This window comes from Bactrocera dorsalis, chromosome 2 (assembly GCF_023373825.1).
Source record: "Bactrocera dorsalis isolate Fly_Bdor chromosome 2, ASM2337382v1, whole genome shotgun sequence".
Taxonomy (NCBI): Eukaryota; Metazoa; Arthropoda; class Insecta; order Diptera; family Tephritidae; genus Bactrocera; species Bactrocera dorsalis.
In genome coordinates this window covers 5,599,822-5,627,239 of record NC_064304.1, presented here as the reverse complement: position 1 = coordinate 5,627,239, position 27,418 = coordinate 5,599,822, and the positions used below count along the sequence as shown (strand labels likewise).

The 27,418-nt window shown below is 38.2% G+C and overlaps 1 protein-coding gene across 2 annotated transcripts in view; it reads right to left on the bottom strand.

Moving 5' to 3' along the window:
* The window catches only part of LOC105233611 (sterile alpha motif domain-containing protein 5), a 366,548-nt gene that overhangs the window by 15,309 nt on the left and 323,821 nt on the right, over positions 1-27,418 (bottom strand). For both annotated transcript variants that reach the window (XM_049446973.1, XM_049446974.1), the window contains exons 4-11: positions 25,536-25,834; positions 25,391-25,440; positions 23,465-23,571; positions 19,338-19,415; positions 16,101-16,157; positions 8,350-8,404; positions 7,231-7,388; positions 1,622-1,785 (exon numbers count right to left, since the gene is read on the bottom strand). In XM_049446973.1, the coding sequence (XP_049302930.1) occupies positions 1,622-1,785; positions 7,231-7,388; positions 8,350-8,404; positions 16,101-16,157; positions 19,338-19,415; positions 23,465-23,571; positions 25,391-25,440; positions 25,536-25,834 (968 nt within the window). The remainder of the gene's footprint in view (positions 1-1,621; positions 1,786-7,230; positions 7,389-8,349; positions 8,405-16,100; positions 16,158-19,337; positions 19,416-23,464; positions 23,572-25,390; positions 25,441-25,535; positions 25,835-27,418) is intronic.

Below are 27,418 nucleotides of genomic sequence, written 5' to 3'. Positions count from 1 at the left end.
TACTAAGCCACAGTACATACATATATTGATAAATGCCAATATGCTGCTAAGTGCCCTCGAGGCGATATAATCCCTATTTGTGAACATGTATCCAAGGATCTTTAAACTGCGCCTACAGACTGCTGTGCAGTCAATTACAGGTGGTCTGGAGCAGAACCGGAAATTCGCATAAGAAGCTGGGACCATGTAGTAAGCATAAGTGCTTCTTGCACCCATACTGGTCAGTGTAGAAGAAGGCGACAAGTAGCCTGAATTTGTTTCTTGGGAAGTTGATTACATATTTAAATCTTTTAAGGTTGCAACTTGGCATGGCGTATGCTTTGGAGTTGTTGCCAATACGCTTTCCTGCCCACTCATTCACCCTTATGGAGCATCTTTTTTGTGGTAGGTGGACCAATGAAAGGCATACCAGGTTGGTAGATGCTGCGGAGCGGACGAGTTCATCAGCTAGGTCAGATAACCTGCACTTAGTTACGATCTGATACTCTGTTCAGCCGTTCTATACACTAATGAAGGACCCAAGAGTGTACTTTAATTTTATGAAAATTCGGCGATGGCCTAAGCCTTTACTTTTTGATTTTATGTGATTTCGAATTTCTAACTAGAAACAGATTATTATGTTTTGTTGCTTAAATAATGAGAAAATCTTATTAAATTTTACCTACTCTGATTTTATAGTTATATTGCTTTATAAAAATTCGTAATTTTTTTTTTAACATGAAAAATATATGTACATATATATATGTACATACATGTACATATTTTTGTTATAATTCCATTCGATTGTCCTGCACGTAAGTAATGCTCTACTTACATATCTACTACGTAAATTCTTGCTCCCTCACAATAAAACATATTTCGATGTGTGTGTGCGTTATGCTCGTAACCTCAAAAATTGCCTACTTATGAGTAACTGTTTGATATGCCGTTAAATTGCTTAAAATATTTATTCGGCCGCAATAAATCGCCGATATTCGCCAACGTTACTTAACCCTCAGCTTTTGCCGCGCTCGCTACGCTTTGGTCTATATTTGCTACGTTTTACATAAAACTTGTTGTTATTGTTGTTGTACTATCATATAAAAGGTGTGATTTAGTGGCGCCCAGCATCGTTTGTAGGTGTGCTATTGCACACCTTTTTTGTTGGCGCATATTTTGCTCAATTTACACCTTTTGCTTTGCCTGCTGCTGACGGACACGAGCTGTTGGCTTTGCAGATGCGTGTGTGCATGTGTGTGGCCTGTAAGGATGTGTGAATGCTGTGTGGTGTGTGCGTGCGCTTAGCTCCTGCAGCCATATTTATTATTAATGTGTTGACTAAAGCAGCAGAAACTGTTTCAGCAGCAGCTAACGCCATAATAGCAGCAGCAACAACAACAACAAGCAACTATAAAACCAAGCAACATACTGCTGAGCGCATACGTACAAACACCGGTGTAGGTGTGAGTGTTCGCCTACAAGGAAATACCCTTTGAAAAAGCTTACGAGTGTGTATTTTTCGGTTTTACTCGTGCTTTTAAACGCTCGCTGAATGGGTTTCGCTATGCGCCGTTATATTTATGGTATATGTATATGCATGTGTATATTCATGTGTATGTGTAAGGTGTGCGTACAATCTTACCTGGCATGCGTTAACGGTATTATTGTCGGTGGATTTGGCGGCTGCTGTGGCACGATAAGCCCACGCCGGGGCGGTCCTCGCTGTGGCAGTGAAATATCTCCGGCGGATCTTAATGAAATTACACCAACACTCTCACGGTTCGAGGTGAAACGTACCCGACCGCCCTGTGAATTAGAAACAACAACAAAAAACGCTACATTATAACAGTGTTAAAATATTCGCAAAGAAAAATACATTTGCCTGTGTGTGTGTGTGGCAGTGCGCGCGGCCGTAAATGTGGCTGCGGTCTGCTGGGAAAATGCTCGGAATTATGAAAAATTAACAAAGTTTAGAAAAGTTGGCAAAAAGCTTTGCCACTAAGCAATACAAGCCTTATTTGAATTTGTATGATAAACCGTTATATGGCCAATTCGAGTATATGTGCTGCGCCAACAAAGGTGTGGATTGTGCGCTTTCTATTGTGTTTTGGTATTAAAGTTCAAAATTCTGTTGAGATTGCTTGCTTGAGCAGCGCTTTTTCTCTCCCATAATATTCGGTTGTGTTTTAATTTTCAATGGGATCACTATTTTTGTTTTGTTGTACGTATTTTTTATGGCGGTGAGTATGCACAATGAATGTTGGCATATTTGGTTTGATTACGGTGTTTACATTTCTTAAAATGCACGAAACTTTAATCAAATTGCCAGTTTGGGAAATTTGGAAAAGCAGCTCGAAAGCTTCGAAGCGATTGAAATTAATAATTTATAAATAATAAATATAAAAAAATATTGAATCTTTCCAGGGACTGCAGAAGAGAGAAGTCTCAAACATTTTCTTGATTTATATATTAATAGGGTGAGTAAAAAAAAATGTTTTGTACTCTGAAAAATAGGTTCCTCTAAGAAAATCTTTACAAATAAATTTGTATATTTTATAAGGATCCTTCGCTTCACAGTTTTCTATTTTCATCTGATCTGGCACCCTGTGATTTTTACTTATTTGTAAAACTTCATTTGCCCATGAAAGGGCAGTGGTTTCAGGACATTTCAGCTATCCAAAAGGCGACGACCGATATTCTCAAGAGCATTCCGAAAAATGACCTTAAACACTCATTTGAAATGCTAATTGACCGGGCTAAACGCTGTATCGAAGCACAAGGAAACGACTTTGAATAAAAAAATATAACTTTTGAATAATATTAATTTTTTGTTGTTTTTTTACAGTCCTGTTTCTTTTGCGACAGACCTTGTAAATCGTAAAACTCTTAGATTTGTGCGAAATTTAATGCTTACTAAGCGAAAAAATTATTTTTTTTGGCTCACCCTATATTTTATCGATAGAGAGTATCAAATTACAACGCATGTAATAATATGTATAATTAACACTGAACTGCTAAATTCTCTTTTTTTTGTTTATAGGACCAAACTATTTGTTTTCGATAGATGAGTAATAGGTAAAAATAAATGTTTACGCGTTTCGAAGTTAGCCTTCGAAATCGCAATATTTGGCGAAGTTCAAAAAAATGTTGATAAAAAAAAAATATGGTTATTGAAAAACAATATTATTGAGTTTACTAGGTAGTTAACAAAAAATTAAAGTTGGATCTTCGAATTTTGTTTTTTGAAAATATATAATATGTCCGACTTTGAAACCTTGTAGCACAATTGAACAGTAAAACATTGATGATTTCCACATATTTATTTTTCAGGATTTTTCATAGCATTATGCAATATTTTATGCAATAAGCTTAATTCAGTGTCAAAAAATTTACAACGAAAAAAAGAGTCATCGAGTTGAACTTGATTTAAGAAAGTTTACAGATTCCTTATTAAAATGGTATAATTGATTTCTTCGGTGTTTCGCACACTATGCTCAATTTATTGTCAACAAACTCGGCCGACCGAACAGACAACTTGGAGTGGAGCTCGTGATCTCTGTGACACATTGCATCAATCAATGGATTTATTGAGAAAACACTTCAGTGAGCAGATAATTGCACGCTTTGGGATGGTTGACCACCAAGGTGTGATATCACACCATTGGGCTTATATCTGTGAGGTTATGTAAAGTCAAAAGTCGAATGCGGTCAATCCCGCTTCGATTCAGGCCTTGGAGCAAAACATCACAAGTCTCATTCAACAGTTACCAGAATGATAATAAAGTTTCTGTGTATATATTTTTTTTTAATACTGAACCTCGAAATTCAGCACTCTTTATAAAGTTTGTATTAATTAGTAATCCAAATATGTCATATTGGGAAGTTGATGGCAAAGCTCATTCAATATCTATGAAAAAACTTTGTCAAAGTTACTCGTCAATTGCGATTTATACTCTGAAGGGTTTAAGCACGGGGAATAATAAAAATAGAAGAAAATTTGACTTACGCGTCTCCTCCAAAATAAGTTTTTGCAGGTGCGCTGATATTCAGAACTCTACTCAGCTATCGCTCTCCTAAGCTCACTAAAGTCGAGAAGATACCTACTTACATAGCTTTTAAACTTAAGTATTGTAATTTTTACTTTACGAAGGCTCCTGCATTGCAAAGACTGGTAAGTGAGGCCCTACGCACTTTAGTGCTAAAAGCTATCTTGAAACTGATATTTTTTTTAGAGATTTTCAAATTCGAGTTTCAAGTTGAGAATTCATGACATTTAAATTTGATGTCTTTCAACTTTGTTTGGAAATTGAGCAAAAACGTTTGAGCTTTAATAAATTTTATGTTCACTTTTAACCCCAGATTCAACTTACCCTTCGTTTTCTATTAAAATTACAAAAAAAATTCTTCTAAGCCACATACATTCATAGATATATGAACACTGATTATATGAACCACTATCTTCCACCCACGATCTCTCAAATAAATCATCTGCGTAGTTCTTTATTTGCTGAGTGCTTGTTATTTGCTTGATAATTTGATTATTCCTCATAAATGAAATTTGCTCTTTTGTGGCTACGAAATAATGCCGCGCCCCACGAAAGCGCGTACTTTTCGCCATTTGTCAGCGCAGTTATACATTCCTAATAAATTTATAACAATTTGCCTTAACGACAATTGCTCGAATACTCCGTTATTTGGTTACTTTATGCGGCACCGTGTTTGCGTCTTTTCGCAACCAATTCAAATGATTTTGAGCGAAATTTATTTGGGCCAACAAAAAACCGCAAATATTCGTTGTATTTTTTATGCGTTGCCCGGCACTAACCGCACAACCGCCCGGCGCACGCAAATGAATAAAGCCTGTTAGGGATGTGTGGGTTATATGTATATACAAACTATGTGTTTGTGTGTGTGTGTGTGGGTGTGTGTTCGATTGCGCAACTAACAAAATTTGACATCAAAGCAAACTGAATGGAAATTGAAGGATTTGATGCGGAGTCAAAAACCACTTGCGAAAAGCCACAAAGCTCATAAATCAAAGAGAAAACAAGTTCACAGTTTAATCTGCCGCCAACAGCAACAACAACTACTATTATCGAATAGCAAATGCATTGGCATTTACAGTTATGTACAACTGCCACTATTACTACGGCCGCTGTCGCTGCTTGAGCAACCAAAGGAGCGACGCGAAGTGCGGTTTCCGATTACGCCGTAACCTCGGGCTCTGCCGCCGACGCCGACGCAGACGCCTGGCAGACAAAAGTGTGGCGAAATCGCAGCTGACTACTTATTAGGATTATGGGAAGCGGAAATTGTAAAGGACAGCCAGCGTCTTCGCAGCGCTCTTAAGCACGAACCGTATTTGCCAAACGCGAGGCGGGTGAGCGGCGTGCATAGGACCGCTTGTGGGTGGCGGTTGGCGCATTTGGTTTGCAGTTCCACAAGAATTATGCATTTCCGCGTTGTCAATAAACATAAAGTGAATTTCAATAAAAAATAGAAAGCAATAAAAGAAAGCAAACGAATGAAGCGAAAACACTAAATTGAAAAAAGGAGCAGCAAAGAGCGTTTGCTTTGGGGAAGACGGCAGCCAGCAAAGAATCATAAATGCACAGACGCATGTATGGGTGTGTGTGTGCCTGTGGACGCTCGCTGCCGAACCCGAAATCAAAGCAAAGAAAATATATTCAGCGTGTAATTTAATAAAGCGATTGCAAATAAAATCGAAGAAATGTGCACTGCAGCCCGAACAGAGACACTCGGGCAGACAGACAAAAACACTAAAAAAGGACCAAAAAAGGCAACTGTAAAAGGAAAGAAAATAGGCAAACGGGTAGTTGGAAATACAAATAATGAGTGGTAACGGGCAAAAAGAGCAGGGTTCGATAAAGGATGCTCGCACGCCAGAGTGAAGTCGGCAGTGAAGCGCGTCATGGCGCAGCTTCAATGAACTTGAACTAAAACCGCACGCAGGGTGCGCCCGTGTGTGGGTCTGTCTTCAACCCATGCCATGTGGAGGAGGTAAGGCGGTGAAGTAAATGTGTCTTGCTATTTTGTGGTAAAGTAGGGCTAAAAGGAGGCTAAAAGGAAGCCAACGGTGGAGTTACTTTGGGGGGATTCTATTTTTTGGTTTAAAAATATTTTTATGAAGCTGAAAGAAGCATAAGAGAGCGCTGCTATCGAAATTTGTTAGAAGAGGTAAAAAAATTGTTTTTAATTTTTTTAAGTTTTAAATCAGAAATTTTTTTTTAAAGATTTTTGAACCAAAAATTTATAATAATTTTTTAACACTGTTATGCAGTATCCACTGACACTTTGTAACTCTAAATTAAAAAAAAAAAAATAAATAAATAAAATTAAAAAAAAAATAATAAAACCGCTGCGCCTTAAATCGGCAAGTGAGTCGACGACTTTCAAGCTTAAATTCGAAAAATTATTTCAGTTATTTGCAAAATGCTCAAAAGAAGCGTCCAAGTGAGCAACAGAAAACCAAATAAAATAAAAAAACGTACAGTTAAAAGGTTGCAACATGCAAAAGCCGCAGCTCAAAAAGTTAAAGCGGATATTGGTCCGTTCTGTGCACCGAAAAAAAGGTAACCACTTAAAGGTTGAGATGAATTTCCGTAGCCTTCGGTTGTGGTTGACTGGCAGCGAATTGCGGCGTATCAGATTACAGTAAAGAGACGACAATGCTGAATTTAAGAATGTTGCGTTGTTGTATTTCTTTTTATAGCTAACAGCAATTGTGGTTAAGTTGAAGTTAAGGACAAAGGCAGATTTTTTTCTCATTCCTTTATGAACGAAATATATCAATGTTGGAATATAATATAATGAGTGATCCAAGTAAAGGTACTTTTTTCAATAGCTTATTTTTGACAGATCACGAGTGAGTCGTGTCAAGCTGCTCATGTTTACATTCCGTTCAACTTTATTACGAAAATTAACGTTCTATAAAGAATGTATTTCGGGCGCTTCGAGCATACTATTCGCAACACTTTCACCCATCTTGAGACCCAGCATTCAGTATTTGATAATATTCGACCGAATAGACTACGCTTGTGCAAGAACTGAAGCCGTTTGACTGTCCCAAGCGATGTCGCTTCGGCTTTTGAAAAGTTTAAAAAAGGTCCGACGTTTTCGAATAAAATTTTGTTCAACGATGAGGTTCATTTCTGGCTCAACGGGTATATAAACAAGCAAAATTTCTGCATTTGGGACGAAGAGTAAATAGAAGAGGTTCAAAATTTTTACCTGTATTGTAGCCGCGGGTCCACAATTGATACCGGACATCAGGAAGTCGTCTGGATCACTCTCATATGGCGGCTCATCATACCAGTGACCCTGGTGATGTAGACCGCTGACGGCGTAATGTGGGCCGCGTAGAGCATCGTCATACATGTAGGTATCGTCTGTGAAGGAAAGAGAATAAAATATATATAATCAAATATTAGTAAATATGCCAAATAACATAAATAATTAATTTTAGAATACACAAAATTTGCACTCAAAATTAATGAAAATCGTGCTGTGCTTAAATTCACTTGAGAAAATTACCAAAATACACAAAATTCCCTTAAGAAACACTCGAATGCGTCGCTGCTCACATACACACACACACGTGCTTTGCGCTGCGCAGTATGCAACGATTTTTGCATACCGACACTTGTGTGCAGATGTTCAGCATTTCACGCGCATTTACATGGAAAATGTCGCGCTGCTCAAGTGCACTGTGACTTCAAGTAGAAAAGAAAGCAACAAGCTTGAAGAAGTCGCACCAAAAGCATGGCGAGAAGTAAGAAACTAAGTGTGCTAAGCGGCAGCCGAAAAGTGTCATTGCACCTTTGTTTACTCCACATTTCGCCAAGACGCAGCCGACCAACACTCGTATGTGTCTGTCCGTCTAGCTGTCGGGTGTATTGGTATGCGAACGCGTTGCTTGGCTGCTAAAGTAGTGCGGCAGCCAAAAGAGTTGAGCATGTGCTCAAGATTTTTGTTTGTGTTGGCTTGTTCTTGTACTGAAAGCAGAAATAGCTTTGCATGCATATGCATGTGTGCTCGTGTATGTGTGGGTATGCAACTGTTTGCACGCCAAACGGAAACGGACGTATGCATTTTATGCTCACTTAGGCATAAGAGTTGCTCTCACAGAGTTGCTTGCTGTTGCAAGTGAACAAAGCCGTTGGGACGGAAAGTCAACTTTTTCGCAGGTGCAACAGCGAGGCATTACTAAATGCCAAAATGTTTGAGGAAATATTGTAGTTGTGTATTTTTGATGCAAATTTTTATTTCAATGAAAAAAAAGAAACAAAAATTTTAAGTTGTGGATTTCGCAGAAATAAAAATTGTATTAAAGCTCCCTTTTAAACTCACCTATTCGACCTTCACGACTCATTTGTAATAAACCTTGCCGTATATCACGCAAAATCTAGAAAATTAAAGGAAAATTGAATTAAAGTAAAATGGTATATATAATTCAATATATATATATATGTATATAAGTACTATGTGTAGTAAATATCTATAAAGTATATATTCGAATTTTTTTCCAAAATATTTAGTGTGTTTTGGAAGGCAAAAAGGCTCCAAAGTGTTTCTAGCTAAGACTTAAACCAGAGAGAAGTCTTCGATAGTACAACTTTACATTTTTTATGACCAACTAATTATATATTTTTTAGGAATTTTACAAGAATTTTCCATTTTTTCGAAATACTATTACTATGGAATTTTAGATGGGCAAAATTGTTCTAATTTTTTCGAAATACTCCTATTACGGAAACACTTATGCTAGAGAATTAATTTTTTTTTAAATCAGAGTTAACAAAGATCACGAAAATACACTAAAATGCTATAGTTGTTCGATCTGAAAAATATATTCAGAATACATAGCAATGCCTTGGTTAATAGTCTCTGCCAAATTTCGTGCAGATATCTGACCAAATAAAAAAGTTTTCCATATAAAAATATGATTCCAAACGTTCAGTTTTTATGGCAGCTATATGGTATAGTTGTCCGATTTGAACAATTTCTTCGGAGATTACAGCCATATCCGAGATAATAACCTGTGCTATATTTTGCGGAGATATCATGTCAAATAAAAAAGTTTTCCGTATAAGGACTTGATTTCAATCGATTAGTTTGTATGACAGCTATATGCTATAGTTGCCAGATCTGAGCATTTTCGATAAATGAACAGCTTCTTGGAGAGAAAAGGGCGTGCACAAAGTTTCAGGTTGATATCTCAAAAAATGAGGGACTAATTCGAGTATATATAGACGGATAGACAGATAAATCGGTTCAGTTTGTCACGTTTATCAGTTATATATATATTTTACAAATTCTCCGATGTTCCTTTTGTGTGTTACAAAGATCGTAGCAAGCCTCATATACCCCGATCAAGGTATAAATACATTTTACCAGAGAAGGTAAAAATCAAAATCCGCCATCAAAGTATGCCATTTTATTCAAGTAAGTTGCAGCTGTATTACAAATGCGTTTTTATTAGTAAAAATAAGTATTAATTTTTATATAGTAATTATGTATTACACAAAAATTTTATATATTTTGATGACAACAACTTCCTTACAACATTTTCCACTGCGAACTAACAAATTTTAATGAGCGAATGCTGGCCAACATTTTGCGCTGCGCTCAGCGTGTGCCACGCTGGTGGATTAAATATATACGTGACTGTTGTCAACAAACAGTTCAGCGACAACGGTATAAAAAAACAACAACAACAGCACCACAAATGTGTAGAGCGCGCCTTATTAGGGACACGGAAGAACGCAGCTGACGCGGTGCAGCTGCTGCATTTGAGAAAAATAACGGTAAGACGAAGGAAGGCAGAATTTTCCAAGTGGAAGGTAAAAGTTCGCAATTGTTGCAGTTGCAAGTCTTGAGTGGATTTTTATTGAAGTCACATTCACGCTGGCCAACAGCGCCATGGAAGTGACTTTGCCTGCTTCAACGGTTGTGTCGCTTTGCAGGGGGCCCACATATTCCTACTGTGTTGGACATACACACAAAACGCACGCGTGTGTGAGTATGTGCATGCAGCTTAGTATATTGTTGCTTATTTATTTTATATGCAACCATACAAATTGCAGCAGCTCAGCGGGCGTGAATAGTCAATGCTGTTGGGTCGCCTTCAAGTATATAAGAAATTACAAAGTTCCATTAGGAAGAGTTTATTTTACAATTTTATGCGCAACTTCTGCATTCCTGAAAGCATTGGCTGGCAAATGTGTGCTGAATTCTAATTTAAGTTGGCGTCTTGCTTAGACACTGATATTTTTATTGAATAGTAAGGCTTTTGAAATTTAAAGATTTAAGCAGTTAATGTTAAGCTTAGGAGTGATCTTTTGGGAGTGGCCAGAAATGATCCTTTATATATGACTCAAGCAGATCACGACTTCAGGTCTTAGACCAAGTATCCTCTGGGTAAAGTGAGAAGGCGAATTATCCTTCCTCAGGGTTGTGCACCACGTAAAAGCGTTTCCGATGAAAAGAAAATAACAGCATCGGATGAGAGACTCCCATTTAATGACGACCATGGCAAACGCATTAAAGATTACGATTTAAGGCCATGCACCTGGAATGTCCGGTGTCTTTATTGGAAAGGTGCCGCTGCCTAACTGGTTAACAACACCACCGTCCAAGAAATGCGATGGACGGAACAAGGACTGAGGCGAAAAGGTCCTGGTGGATGAACGTCTAGCCACAATCCGCATCAAAGTGAAGTTTTTCAACATATCGCTGATTTGCGCCCACGCCCCGACGGAAGAGAAGGACGATGTGACCAAAGATGTTTTCCGTGAGCCCTTAGAGCGCAGCTATAAGAGCTACCCCCGCCACTATATCAAAATCGTGTTTGGCGACAGGGTGGCCAAAGAAGGCATCTTTGGCACAACGACCGGTAACCTATGATGAAACATCCCCAAATAGATTGAGGTTGATCGACTTCGCTGGGCCCGAAATATGATTATTTGGTTAATTGGCTGTCTCCGGATCGAAAAGCTACCAACCAGATCGCTCATGTTGTGATAGAGGGAAGACACGTATTCAGTATTTTAGACGTGAGTACGCTCCGAGGTCTTAACATTGACTCGGACCACTATCTTGTTGCAAGCGGAGATCCTCATCCGTGTCAATAAAATGCTCGTCAATAAACCCAAAGAAGCTACGCTGTCGAGAAGCTGCGATCGCAAGATACAGCCGAACGATTTTCTACTCGATTTGCAATTTTGCTCCCTCGGAGCAGTCATCAGACACTCGGTACAAGGGAACTGAGGCCGGCAAGCTCCTTACATACAACCGCAAACGAAACCATTGGTTTTTGGAAAAGGTATAAAAATATTGGTTCTGCTTTCTTCAGGTTGGCCAAAAAAGCGAAGAAAATGGGACTGGTAGTGAACGAGGGAAGACTACACATCTGCTGTCATCAAAAACCCAGTCGTCGCACTCTTGACTTGGGTCGCACGTCACTGCTGATAGTAATTACTTCGAAGTCGTTTATGATTCTATTCTTAAAACCCGCATTAACACCAACAATAACGTCGACCTGGAAATTTAACGCAGAATAACTCTTGGCAACAGATGCTCCTTCGGGCTGAGTAGGCAATTAAGAAGTAAAGTCCCCCCTCGACAAAAAAAGACCAAATCTAAAAGTCACTCATTATCCCCGTCTTGCTATTTGGTGCAGAGACATGGACGATGACAACATCTGATGAGTCGGCGTTACGAGTTTTTGGGAGAAAGGTTCTGCGGAAGATTTATGGTCTTTGCACATTTACAACGACCTATACCGCATTCGATGGAACGATGAGCTGTGCGCGATATACGCCCCTGCGCTGGTTAGGTCATGTGGTCCGAATGGACGAAAACACTCCAGCTCTGATAGTATTCGACGCAGTAGCCGGCTGGGAAAGTAAAGGAAGACCTCCACTCCGTTGGAAAGACCAGGTGGAGAAAGACCTGGCTTCACTTGGAATCTCCAATTGGCGCCAAACAGCGAAAATGAAGACCGATCGGCGGGTTGTAAATGAGTCTCAGAGTCATGTGTCAATGAGTCAGAGAAGGTTATTTTCAAAAAAAACGTTATCATATCCAAGGCATAAACTATTATTTTATAAACGATGAGCTTTCAGTTTTCTGAACTTTTATAGCTTAACTGACAATTGAAATGCCGATTTTAGAAAAAATTGTTTTGCATAACATAACCTCAAACGAAACATACAAAATGAAATTAAGTCCAAATAGAATCTACGGCAGTACATAACCATAGTTTCGAATAATAGAATTCTTACTTGTTTATTAGTCGCAGTAATTAAATAAAACGAAGATTTTATCACCGCAGAGATGCCTTACAAAGAGACACAGAGTGTCTTGCAGAGGCATGAGAGCGCGGGCAATCACCTTTTCATACATAATCACTACACAAACAATGCCTAGAACGACATACCTGTGCACACTACTAACCGCCGCGCGCATCCCGCACTTGAACGAGTGCAGAAGAAGAAGAAGAGTCGAGTAAATTGCAGTCATTTGTTGGAAAATGAATATTGCATGCGCCGCCAGCGCTGCCGCCTCGCTGCCAAATAAATGACTGAGCGACTGTCCATTGCCATGCAACAACTCACAGAGTGTGGCGGGCGTAAGAAGCATTGTCTACATGGCAGTTTGTAGGCGTTTGAAGTGTACACAACACAAGCAAACACATACATACACGCATACATGGCTGTTGGCAGCAATAATAGAGCTGCTAGTGGGGCAAAGTGTTTTTGGGGAGGAGTGCAGATTTTAATGTGAGGCTGCTAAGTCGTGCGACAACAACAAACATAAGCGCATTTAACAATAGGGAGACAAAAAAACAACAACAACAATGACAGAGTATAAAGTGCTCCAGCAGCACACAAATAACTGTCAATACACACATACTGAGATATGTGAAGACACAGGCACATATATTCTTTATGTGTGTGTATTTGCACTAAAAGTTCCAGCAGCCACTGCAGCCGACGCTACAGTGGCAAGAGGAGCAACAGCCAGCCAAAAGCAGTGGCCACAACATGGCAGGGAAGCCAGGCATAGCAGCAATTACAATAACTCATAGAATATGCATGTGCAGCCAAAGTAACGGCAGTTTTAGTTGTTGTTGTTGTCTCATATGTACTTTAACTTGCCTCACTTTGATTATTTTGTTACAGTTTTTCGAATTTATTTTTGCTGCTTTGTATTTGCAACAGCAACAATAACAACAACAACAATAATAATGGCAAGTGTAAGACAGTAATTGCAGCATTCCAGCGACGTGCTCTTCGAGAGCTTCAGCTCGTTCTTCTTAGTGCGAACTACAGCTGCATAACAACTTCTGCCACAGAGCCTTTACGAGGCAATTGTAACCATGTGTGTGTGTGTGCGTGTGCGAATACTCGCATCTTGGCATAACTTCAGGCGCAGGGCGGTTTATAAATCTTTGTTTGGTTTTATTTCGGTTTAATTTCTCTTACATGTCTAAAAAGTTTCGCTTACATTAGATTTAATCTAGCTAACACTTTCGTTGCCCGACCAACAATGCCAACAATGGCAGGCTCTACGTGTGCAATCTATCACAGCTCTCCACTTTTGTACGCCACTGTGGTTGATGCACGCCTACAGTGGTGAGTGTGTGTGTGTGGTGCTGTGGTGGCACATAATTGCTGCCTGCCGAGTAAGCGTGTGAATAGGCTGGACCGAATATGGATTAAGAATAAGCCGAGCAGGTAAGCTGGTGGAAGGATAACGAATAGCACGTACTGGCGGGTAACTATGGGAAATTAAGGTGCTGAAAAATGTTTCCAAATTTTTAAAAATTATTCAAAATTTTGTAATTTATATTGTGAGCCTTCTTTCATTCACCCTCTTCGCCCTTAGAGTTCCTTTGCACTAACCTTTAATATGTGCCAACTTGTATTGTAATGCATGCAGTTAATTAAGAAAAGTTCGGCTACAGTTTTCCTGCAGGGCGGCCAGCAAAGTATTAAGGCAACACACTTGAACTTCTAACTTCGAATAACTGCACATAGCCGCACACTTTTCCAAGCCAATTTTGTATTTATTATTTGCAATGCTCAAGCAAGCGCTCTTTCGGTCTTTTGTTTATGTATTTATGTAGTTGTTGTTGTTGTGGTTGTATATGTGTGTCCTGCGGTTGACCACTACTACATGGCATAAAACAGCGAGAGACCGAAGTTTGCGAGATTGTAATTTATTTGCGTGCAAGGAAAGTGAAAATGTGTCATTTGTCTTCTGGTCTAGTAAATTAGACTGAATTATTTATGTTTAAGCAAAAAAGCAGCAGTTTAAGCTTGGCAAGCCATATGAAGAGCGGCAGTGCAAGTATATATGCTTGAGTGGTGGTATTTCGAAAATTGTGTTTGCGATTGCTTACGTGAAGCAGCAACAAATAAATTGTGATTTTTAATCGGAATAAAATTCTAAAATTATTTTTATTTAGATGTCCGAATAGAGTAATGAGACAATCTATTGGAAAGTCGCTTGCTTTATAGATGTACTGTTGCCGAAATGTTCTTCTAAAGACCATAGAAGTTATTATATATTTAATTACTAAGCGGCGCTCAATAAAAGAAGCAAACTTCTAGTGCGGATTTATGTTTCCATCTGAAAGCTGTTTATGTTCTTTTGACCTAAATGTTAAAAAGGAGTTAAAAGCAACAAACATCTGCCGGCAGATTTTTTAAATTTTGATGGCCCGTGCAGCTACTTTTTATATTTTTTTCAGATGATCTCATGGGTTTAATAGTTTATCAATCGAATTTATACACTTGTCAAAAAAACCCAGAGAAAATGGAAAAAAAAAATCTAAAAAAAAGTTTTTAGGGATAAGTTTTGTGATGTCTTCTATTGTTCAAATCCCTAATAGTCTAAGATATTGGACGCTAAATTAATACATGACAATATGTTAGTAAATAAATTAGAAAAAATAAAATCAATGTTGCATTTCAACAACAATGATGAAATGAAAGACCAAAATGATCCTAGTTTCGATCGACTTTTAAAAGTTACGCCCTGTTGTAAACCAATTGGTAGAAAAATGTAAATCAATCCCCTTCGAGAGGTACTTATTTATCGATGGACAATTATGCTCTACTAAATGAAAATCATACTTGAAAAAATATCTTCCAATAAGGCTACATAAATGGGAAAAAGTCTTTTTGTATATCTCCCGTGCTGCCAATCACATTGTGTTATACCACATAGTGTTGGAAAGGTGAGATTTTAATCATTATTTAACCAAAAAAAAAATAAAAAAATAAATTCGGGGAATGCCACGCAAGCCCCCAATGACATAGCATTTTTACACCTCAACTTATAGGATGGATAACTTAATGAATAAATAAACAAAAAACAAAACACTCGAAATTCGGGCCTTTAGACCACCCACTTAAGAAACACATCACTTGAAACAGTTTACAAAAAGAGTTAATTAAAACTAAAACAACTGCGACTGCAACTGCAACTTTGAGAATTTTTGTAAAAAATATTTAAGAAAAATATTAATACTTTTTGAGTTACACGCCTCCCCTAATGAAAAACACTCTCTCTAAAAATATTGTCCGTATAATGGCGACTAAAAAAAAACAAAAAATTGACAAAATGAAAGCGGTTAATTTTCGGATAGACAAAATTCGATTTTTATTCAAATTAAAAAAAAGAAAAAAAAAACTTTGGCTAAAAAAAAATTTGATAGTAATCGGGTCCTTTGTCCACAAATTCGAAATGTGTAGTATTGAGAAAAATGTGTAAAATGAAAAAGCTGATTGAAAAACGATATTTAAATATAAATAAATAAAAATATAAAATATTGACCCAAATTATAGCAATGATGTGAACTAAATATTATATAAAAATGAAATATTAAGAATAAAATAACATAACAGACTCACACTTCTTAATAAGAGCCTGGCCCTGATAACTCAGGAAACCTTAAATTGTCACTTTGTATATTTTTTCGATAATAAACTCTAAATTATTTATATAATTTTCTTCAAAGCCTATGCAACCAACTAAATTTTTAAAATATGCGAATTCAAGCAAAAATTATTTATTTAATGCAGGCTTACCTCTTCGTGTTCGCGTTGGAATTTCTCCTTTTTGCGCATTGCTTCTTGTACTTTCAGCTGAAAATGGAAAACACATACGAAATATTTTTAAATTCCAGCATTTTAATGGCACTCGAAAGCGAAAGTAGCACTTTGATGATGCAAAAATGAGCTAAATATATACTTAAAGCTAAGAGGAGGCCTGCAGAAAACCAAAATTTTTATTTGGCAGTCAAAAGTTCGCTTTTTGTAAGGCAACAGCATGCAAATAAAGTAAATAAATTTATGTGCATACTTATGGGCGCGACTAAAGAGCACCACTACCAGTGTAATGAGTATTCAAAAATAGCGAAACTAAAACAACAAAAAGGAAAAAATGGAAACTTTGCAACGCGACGACACGGCGTATGCGAAACACTTGTCAACCGGCAGCCAGGCACTGCGAACACTCATACGCCCTGTAGGCACAGACGATGTGAGGAGCGTCACGCCTGCGACTGTGCGTGTGAGTGTGTGTAGAGCACACTGTAAATATTCCGCTTTTCGTGTATGCACTTGCTGAAAGTTTGTATAAACACTTACAAAGCGGTGGTGGCGACGTTGGTGGCATTGGTGGCAACGAAGGCAGCATCTGCAACACGGTTACCTTAAATGCCATCATTGGCAACGTGGTGTGCCGGAATGAAGGCGCTGCCAAAAGTACGCTTAAGTAGCGCAATTGTGCGCACGAATTGACAAAATTAAACAACAACAAGTAGCATGCAACACAACAACAAAAGGGGAGCTAGTGCACGGCGCCGACAGCTGGCAATAATAAGCACTACAAGCTTAGGCGCGCGAGTGGTATAGGCTGCGGATAAGAAGCAGTATAGTGCCAGGCGAGTGATAACAATACAACAACAGCAAAAACAACTAAGCGCGCTTAAAAAATTGAAGCGAAATTACAGCGCTGTGGCGCCGAAGTTCGTGCCTTTGAGTCAAGCCCGCAGGTGGTGTGGACTGTGGATGCTGCTGCATGTGTGGCGTGTGACTGTGACAACAAAAAATACAACAACAACACGTTCTGCAAGTCAAACTTTGTTTCGAATTTGCTGCCGCGCACACAAAAAGTCTAATTTATGCAGTAGGTTCAGGCATATTTTCGGTTAGCATACACGACTCAACAAGCACAACAACAATATGCGGCGCCCCAACGGAACGCAGCGCGTTTTCTTTTATTTCTTGTTTTTATGTGTATTTCGTTTTTGTTTTCGTGTAGTAAGTTATGGCAGTGTCTGAGGAGAATATGCATAATAAATGCAATGACAGGAACAACAAGAAACACCAGAAAAACGGTAACAACATGTAACGACAATACACGCTACACCGTGGCTGGCTGGCGCACCAGCCCAGCAGCGCCGTTATGCCACCGCACTTTCTTATGCTCACATCTTCATTGCACGGCAATGCGGCGCTGTGCTGGGCCTCCTCCTCCCTCGCCACCTGTGAGTTGTTACTTTTATTTCTCGCTTGTTGCCGTTGTTGCAATTTCATGCGCACGGGAGCTGTGTTCTCGGTCGTGTTAGACACAGCGGCTGTTATGTTTTTGTTGTTGTTGTTGTTGCACTTGTCATTAATAATGAATGTCGACGGCAATGAACTTTTAAATATTGCATACAATTCGCTGTTGCCGGCTACACCCTCAGCGCTGCGCGACAATGTCATTACGCCACTGACACTCAGGTGAGTTCTTGTTGTTTTTGTGTTATTAGTTGCTTTTATTTCTATTAGATTGCAGCTTGGTTGGTGTGTTGGATGCTTGAACTGCTTCAAGATACATATTTCCCTCCCACAAGCAACAAAAATGAGATGGGGGGAATGAAATACATTTTTAAACACGATTTTTATCTGCTAATCCGGGTTTCAACAAATTTAATAGCAAACAGACTTAAAAAATATATTTTTAGTGTTTTTATTTTGAAAAAAAAAAATGGAAATCGGAAAATTCATAGGGTGACAGTGGTGTTGCTCTTATAGGGTTAATGTAGATTTTCCTGTAATGTCTCGTTGAAAGAATGAATTGAATGCTCAACGGATTCAAACTTTCCCTGCCAGCTGTTGGATTTTTGAATAGTAAATGCTCGGCCACTCTTGCTTTGTGGCAAAATGTTAAATCTCAGAGGTTACTCATACGCCGAGTTGAACGAAATCTGTCTATTATCTAAAATCGAAGCAAAAGTATTTTATTTTCAGAGTAGTGAACCCTTGTACAAATGTAAGCGATAAAAGGGTGCATAACTAATTCAGTTCAATAATATCGAATTTCTGACTTTCCTTGCAAATTTGTTGTATTGAAGGCTTTGCATGCTAGTGAGTTTTAAGAAAAGTGTTTGCAATCGCTTTAAAAGGATTTCAATTGAATGAATCGTACTAAACTAAGGGGTGTAAATGTTGGAGAGGATGCGCTGCAACAAGAAAATATAAATAAACTGAGTGTCTGTCTCCCCACATGTATTCATGGAGGATTTTATTTAAAAAAAATCGATCGGCAAATAATTTAGGAATTTGGAACGTATATTCTACGAAGCGGCTTCACCGATAGAATTTTTACACTCAGAAATGTGATAATGATCTAAGGAATTATAGTTTTGAGAATAATTTCAATATTTTAAGTCACTCCACTGAAGTGAAATTTTTTTACTAAAAAATTTTATCAAAAATTTAAATTTTGATTCGGTCATCAGGTGTCTTCATTTATTTTAATAATACAATTTTTAGGTTTTTTATTCAATATAATTTTAAGCTGAAAAATCTTTGGCATTGCCAGGCACTTTTTTCGTAGACCCGAGTAGCTTCCACAGACAACAATTCGAAGACCAAAAAAAACCAAAGAAAAATGTGAATATTAAAATCTCGGACCAAGAATGATTTCATAGAAAAAAATATTATTGAAAAAACAAGGAATCTCAAAACATAAATAATTGCAAACAAATCTATGTGATTGGACCACCCTAAAAAAATATATTCGCATATACGAAATTGTTTTATAAACTTTTAGCTATCTATGTGATTGGAAAAATAATAAACCCTTAGGAAATTTTTAATTGTGTTTTTTAGAAAAAAAAATTGCTTAAGCAAAAATTTTTTTGTGCGAACTTTTGAACTTTTGAATTTTTGATTTTTTTTAATTTTGTTATGTTATGATTTTATAAAAATTAAAGTTTTTCTTGCTTACAAACAGTGCTGCATTTTCATACGCTACAATTTTTTTAAACTTACCCTGTGGATTGTCTCTTCAAAGCTTTGGTGTTGTCCGCCATTCATTGTTTGAAAATGTCTCAGTCGTTCATTCGCCGCCTAAAAATTAGCGAAAAAAATATTTATTAATTATTTTCATATTTCTGGGCACGAAACATAGAGATATTATGGATAAACTGAAGCTAAAAAGTGTCAGTAAAATACGAAAATATGATTGGGTGATATTTGGAAAAACGTTCTCGATCTCAATACTCTAGCTTTTGGAAACAAGCTATATCAGCTGCTGAGTTTGGACTATTAAACAGTTAAAGAAATCCTAGGAACATTTTTTACGCAAAATAATAATATATACGGAACTCCTCGCAAAAAAAACAAGAAAATTTTAACGTCCGTCTTCATTTAGGGTCGGAAGGTACAAGGGTAAATTTTTTTTCATTATTCATATGAACTCACATGCAATTTCTTTAGACGCTCCGAACTTGCTTCAATATTAAAGTTACTTTACTGCTTAATGTTTCAGTTCCTGCGTGAAAGTGGAAAATTAATCTCGATATAAGAAATATTTTGGAGTAGCATTTCTAACAAAGCACCCTAAAGATCCCAAATGAACTATTAAAAAATTCAGAGTATATAAATAGGTGTTGTATATTTTGGAAGAGGTAGTCTGACCATTATGGAAAACTGAAAACGGAAGCAGCAGGAAGCAAGTGATATCTTTAAGTGAGGACAAAGCTACTTTTTTCTCTTTGAGAAGGAACCAGTGCTCAGCCGTAGAGAGGTTAAACATTTTTTAGAAAGAGTTTGGATATATCACCAAATACAATATTGGGAAGACTTTAAAGATCTGGCATCAAACGCAGCAGTAGTGCTAGCAAGCCGCTACTTTCAAAACCACACATTGAAAAAAAATTGAATTGGGTGCTGACAAAATGATTGGAGAAACGAAATATTTACAGATGGATCAACGTATTGTTCAACCGCTTGAGACATGTTTGGCTAAGAAACGGACAAACACTTACTCAATGAAGTGTTAAGCAGCCTCAATAGATGCATGTTCATTGATTGCATTCTTCTCATGAATTTGAGGTGCTTTAAAGAAAATTCTAATGCCGTTAGAATGTTAAAATTATATAAAAGGAGTTTACTCTAGTTAGCTGAAACGCTTTACGGTAGAAATAACCATGATTGGATACTGCACGATCCAAAGCATAGCAGTAAACACTGAACTGAAAGGAAACAAGAAGTAACAAATTCTTACTTTAGACTAGTCATTACAGTTAATTGACGCCGATCTAGTACAGAATATTTGGTCCGGAATGAAAGACAAAATATCTAGAAAACGTTTCAAGTAAACAAGAGATTTTATACAGCTTCTTCAACATGCCTGGAGGTCGCTTATTTTGGAATAAAAATTTAGGAAAAAATTGGAAAATTTATTTGCAAATTGCCATCAAGGATATCAGGTTATAAAAGACAACGCAGGAGATTAAAGCAAGTACTGAAAGAACTGCAGTTAGAACAAAAGAAAATATTTTCTACAACTACAACATTTTTCCCAACAAACACTAGGTAGCTTGGTCCATTGGAAAATATCATTTTTTGAACGCACTGTAAATCTGTAAAGTATTGCCTATACAAAGACCCGTGTGTATAAAAAAATAAAGAAAATTAACAAAATAGCAAAATTTGGAAAAAGTTTCAAATTTTAACCGAAAAATTTATCTTTTTCATGAACCGTAAAGTTGGTTGGTATTTGTACTGAGAAACATATAAAAAATAAGCAGAAAAAATCAAAGCGATCGGAGAGTTTACTTCGGAGATAACGCTGAAACCAAATTGACTAAATAATTATAATTTTTTTTTTTGATATTTTGCATACTACAGACAGTTAAAAAATACAAAAAGTGAATATAATATTTTTTAGAATTATCCAACTAAGTTTGCCATTACTCTAACTTAAAGCAAATTCAAAGCGCCATCATCCAACATTGCATTTGCATTGAGAGGTTGCTTCACGAAAATTTTGAACAAGAAATTCCTCTCAAAAGATTTCTCTTGTAATTATCTCATTCTTCCATTCGTTTATTTTGGTTAATTATTAATTTAGTTTTGTCTAAAAGCAAAAATATTTTAAACTCGCAAATAATTTACTGGCAATGTGTCCGCTGTGGCCAATTCAAAGCAAACAGATTTTAATAAATCCGTGAGACATACGCTGGCACTTGATAACAGCGCAGCGGCTGAACCTTGCGGACGTTCAAATATATCATATAATTAAGCTGAGACAAGGGTCTGCGCACAAAAGAAATGCTTATCGTAAAATTTTAGATCGCTGTAATTTTTTCTCATAATCTCGCGCGCTTCATTCAACGCCTGCTCAAAGCGGCGCTCTTCATTTTTTAATTAGACATTTGTAAAGTGAAACCGAATTGCAGGAACCCTCAGCGGCTGGTGTTGGCAGCCTAATCGCACTTTGCTGCTGCTGAATTTACGGCTTCCGCGTTTTGCGGCGACCAACCACCTTAGCTGAGCGTTATCCTTTTTTTGTGTTGGCAGCTTTTCAATAGCGTTTTTGCGGACGCAGGTGTCATAGCTTACACACACCCACACACACATATATATATATGTAGACAAGCAAACAATATTTATCTTCAGTTGCGTGTCTTCTATCCTTTCGCGTTATTTATGACTTCGTTTGGTGAAAGTGTGTGTGTGCAGCGTGAGAGGAAGGGGTGTTGCGCGCTTGTTTGCTCGCTGTGCGCTATCTCGGCGGCCAATGCCATCGCCAAGTCAGCGCCACTGCAACCGTTTCATTGCCAAGAAACTTCGCAGTTCTTTCTTCTACAAGAAAGCCGGAATATTTACGTCGCCTTCTTGCGCCTTTTATGTTTCCCCTGGCAAATGTTGGTTTAATCAAAGAAAGAAAACGTCTTCAATGAATCCTTTTGGAATAGCAGATAAACGAGGGCGGCGAGCGGCGTCGGCGGCGCGTTTAACCTTTACATTGTAAACACTTGCGGCAGCGTGGAAGACGGTCGGACATTGGGGCGGTGTGGCAGGCGGCAGGCGCTCCCATGTTGTGCATACCAACACCTGTACATATATGTGTGTGTGTGCGTTGAGCAAAAATTTGCATGTCCCTAGGGTGTAGATTAAATATGACAACAAAAGAATAAGCGCGCAGCACAGCGGAATGCTGGCATGTGGCGCGCTCGGTTTCAGTGGCAATATAAACACGGTAATAACAGCAAAAACAAAGTGCAGCGATGAACCCCTAAAAGCTAAGCGAATGTAAACAGAAATTTGCAAAACAAGCATTTAAAGAGCAAACTCCAGCGAATTTGATTGGAGATGGTCGTGGCGCATTTGTCTCCTTAAGATGGCGCAAGCGGAAAAAAACAGCTCATGAAAAATTTAGCGCAGCATTTTGTAGCGGCAATAAGCGCGCACTTGCGCAACTCACATGCGCATAAAAAACGCTTGCCTTTTATAGCTAAATATTCGTGTTTATGCCATAGTATGTGCATTATTGATGTGGCACACTATGTCTTCGGTGGCATAAAACACTTTCAACGCGGAGCAGCAGTGACAGAACAGGATATTTGATGGAGAAGTATATGGACGCCATTTGAAGACGACTCAAACGTTTGTTTTAGTGCCGCGGCGCAATTTGCAAATATCATGCAAGAAAATACTAAAGTTTGGCTTTGCTAGTTCTACTGCACCCCTAAAAGTTTTACGAATGCTTCGAAATTCTTAAAGCGATAAAGCAACACTATTGCTGGTTAGTACAAAAGTGCACAAGAAACTCGCAGATACTTATAAGGCTTTAGAAGAAAGTGTTGTGTGATAGCGCTTGCCTAACGAGGACTACTGAGAATGAGAAAAACATAGATAAATACGCTCTTTGTATAGGCTTGCAGGCTAGGAAAACGAAAATATTGGCTCAATATCTAGTAAGGCTTGACTTTGGTAACATTTTGTTATTGCTATTAGACCCAGCTGCTTAGTCTACTAATCAGCAGTATGTGCTAACTCTATGTAATATCTGATCCCTTAACTAGGGTACTCCGTTTTGCCAGTTTTCTAATATTTATTAATTAATTTATTATTTATTTATTGATATTATAAAACTTGTTTTTACTTACCCTCACTTGTGCGGCGGTTTGTTGATTACTTCGGTCTCGTCGATTTACAGTTTTCAGACCCTTTAAAAGTCTCGCTAAGGTGGTACGTTTCTTGGTCTCACGACCTTCTGCAAAAGAGTAAGTAAAAATACACAGAAAATTTAGTTTGCTATGTGCTGATGGTACGAGAACTTTATATTTTAATTTTTATATTTAGGTTAGGTTGAGAGATCTTTCCTGGCAGGTATCTCACTTGGATAGATTAGAACGTCTAAAAACTCTTCGACAAAATATATTATAAGACCCTTATGAATAGACTAAGTGCTTTGAGCCTACATAAATTTATTGAAGCGCCCAATGTCAGCTTCTGCTTTGCTTTTGGTTCGTCGAAGATAAAACTGCCGAGATGTTTCATTCTCAATTTTGCAGACGCTGGATAAAGGAGTAGAAAGCGCCTGGATATTTCCACCTCACCCTTCTCTATACAAATTTGACAACTTAAGTCTGGAAGGATTTATAACCTTACCGCATGAAAGCCTGTTGGACAATGTCCAGTAAGAACTGCTATTATGGCGGCAAGATAAACTTCGTTAAGGGTAAGCCATTCAGAAGATCTCCTACATTCTACTCTAAAAGGATCCTGCAGTCGCACAGTAGCGGTTCTTCAACCAGCACATGCTGAGACCCATTGGTCTAATATTAATACACAAGATGCCAAAGGAAATCCAACTCGGTCCCATTCCGATGTAAGCGTGGCAAGAGCGCCCCTCTGGCTACCTCGTTGGCTTTGCAATTGCCAACGATTTCGCTATGACCAGGCACCGAAACAAGTCCAGTGATGACTAGATGTTATTTTTAGAGAAGACTGACACCCCTTTATTAGCTTTGAGAGCACAGCATTGACGTTCTGCTGTTGGCTGCACCTTAATACCAGCTACTTCCGCCTAAAAACACTACAGTGGTCCGGTAGCCCAAAGCTAAGAGTGAGTGCTCATAGTAAAACTCCTCCTCCAACCTTCCCTCCTAGCTTCGACCCATCCGTGACTTCAGCGACTTCTCTCCATCCACCTGGCTGCTCAATATCTTTTAAGGTGGAGTATTGGGAGCCGTGGAATATGTCCCTTCTCATCCGGCTAACGTGTTACTCTAGGGTCCACTGCATCAAACAAAACTTGAAGGAGCTGAAAGGCCAGGAATAGTTATTATGTGAGCAGCGGAACAGCCGCCCTGTATAGGGTTGTGTTCTTAGGTACCAGTGTTCGAACACTAGTGTGTCATAACTCACTTCCCAGTTTTCAACGATTATGGAAAGTACTTTATTTTGGTTGGACATATTTCCATATCCACTGATCAATATGTAAAGCACAAACCAACTTATTTCTTCAAACAAACAAATTTTTGAAACAAAACCGTGGCCACAAATGGTCTCGAAAGCACGGTGATTCTGCGGGTTCTCAGGTACCATATATCCAATGTTGATACTAAATTTGTAATACTGCGAACGTGCTACATAAGGTCAATACGATTCCGAGGAGTAAGAAATGATGCCTCTTTCGAGGAATCGGTCTAATCTAAAAGGGAGTCGAGCAATTAGCTTGAAGTCGCGAAGTTAAGAGCAAAAAAATCCATATATTGAGGCGGACCTGCGCCTAAGTATCGGCTTCTTTAAGATTCGCGATTTGTACTCATTTTACCAGTGTAAATTATAAAAGGTCGACTAAGGAGTGATTGGAATTGAATGAAAAAGAGTTAGAAGCTAAAAAGTTGCCTTTAGTTTGCAGTTGATTAATACTTTAAATGTTCGCAAACTCAAAAGTTTTAAGTTCGACTAACAAAATAAAACAAAAACACAATACAAATATCTCCTTATTCCAAACTGCTAACAAACTCTTTCACCTACCCACGTATTTTCTGCCATTTTTAGTTGGTAATAAATCGGAAACTTACCTGCATTAGGTGGAAATTCGTAGAAATACGCTGATCTTGGACTTAAGCAACTGTAATTAGAAGGAAATGAAGTAGAATTAGAAATTGTGTGGATATGTGTGTGTGTTTTTGCACTTCATTGTGGTTGGCAACACCTTCAACTTACTTTTGCTGCAGGAAATTCAAGTGTGCTACATTCGGCGGGAGTGTTTGATGGGCTTGTAGGGCTTGATGCTGGTGTTGTTGTTGCTGATGTTGCAAATGCTGTTGGCTACCTGGCACTAATGGTAATTGCTGCTGCTGTTGTTGTTGTGCTGCTTGCGCCTGTTGTTGCTGCTGCAAGGTGTGCTGTTGCAGTAGCTGCTGCTGCTGTGTGAGGCCGCCACGTGCAACACGCGGTGCAAAAACACCATAACCAAAACCGTAAATTTCGTCCTCTTCCTTGTCCGATAGACAACTCGAGGGCTGCAAAAAAAACGCAAGAAAACAAAAGTGAGATTTGTTGGCCTATAAAGCAAGCGGGTTTTGCTGATGTGTGTATGTGTGTGTACTAAAACTAACTACGAGTATATATTTATATGTGTGTGGTAAATTAAATTGAGTGGGCTGTTAACTACTTTGCTGTTGGTGCAACATTTCACGCTGCTAAAAAGGTGAAGACGAAGGCGAAGAAAAAAGCGGGAAAGCAGCAAGTTGCAACAACCGCTTAGAAGTGGCAATAAAGTAAGCATGAAAAATAAATACGGCCAAAAACGGTAATGCCAAACCGTAGGATAAATATTTTCTTAGTTGTGTATTGCACGAATTGCTTGCGAACTGTTGTTTGTTGTGTTATTGTTATTGTTGGGCCGTAAACATGGCTGAAAAGTAATTTGAGCAGCTTTCATGCAGCTGCCAAGTGTTTGTGCAACTTGAACGCTAAAACGGATTAACACCTTCGAGACTTGTTGTTGCCGAAGAAAAATGCGAACGAACGAGTTGTGTAGGCGCCAGGCGGAAGAAGGGAGAAGAAGGCAGCGGTAGAAAACAAATAAAAAGCAAAGAAGAATCAAGCACCAGAAATAGCAAAACGAGCAGACTTACAGCTGAATTACATTTCTCGTGAGCGAAAGAAATAACGGTATTGAACGAGTGCATTAGTTTTGAGGTCGGCATACTCGTAGTGTTGTCCGGTAGACAGTGCGGATTGCGAAGGAAAGAAGCAGCAAGCAATTGGAGATGAAGAAAGTGCTCGAGCACATAAGAAAATGCCATAACGGTTACATGAGCAATTCAAATTTGTTGTATTTGTACAAACGAAATGAATTAAATGATGATTGGTAATGCTCTATTGCCTGCTGCCTGGATATTTATTACCACATATATGTGCTGTATATATTAGGGTGAGCTAAAGAAGAACTAACATCGAATATTAAGGGAGTTGTTCTAGTTTAAAAATTTGAAGAAATCGAATATTTGTTTTATTCAAAAATTCGATAGCTTAGATATTCTGAAAGGTCTCCCTAAAAGGATTTTTCAAACCATTTCCGAAGTTATATTCCTTTTTTTTGGGTGTTGCGGCACCTTAAGGCAGCGACATTCGTACTAATCAAATATCCATCATTGTTTTATTCTTTAGATGAAGGCTAGGGTAGAAATCATGGCGATGAGAACACGTCTTTTCTACCCCTCCACATTAACTTTTATCACACCATATACTAAAGGAATATTCTCTGGATTTCATTAACATCACATACAATCACCAATCATATGGAGCAAAGTCAGCCGGATGTTCGCAAATCCTGATATTCGTTATATGGGGGCTAGGTCAAGTTTTCGCCCGATTTGATCCATTTTAGGCCCATAGATACACTGTTATGAGTAAAACAAGCTTTCTGATTTTCATTGAGATAACTTGCATTTTGACAGATATATGTATATGCAGTACAAAGTCACCTGGATGTTCGAAGATTTTTATATTTGGGAAGTATTGGCCCGAATCCAGCCATTTTTGACACACCGATTTACTATTGTCATGAAAGGATTTTCTCTGAATGCCAATTGTATGTA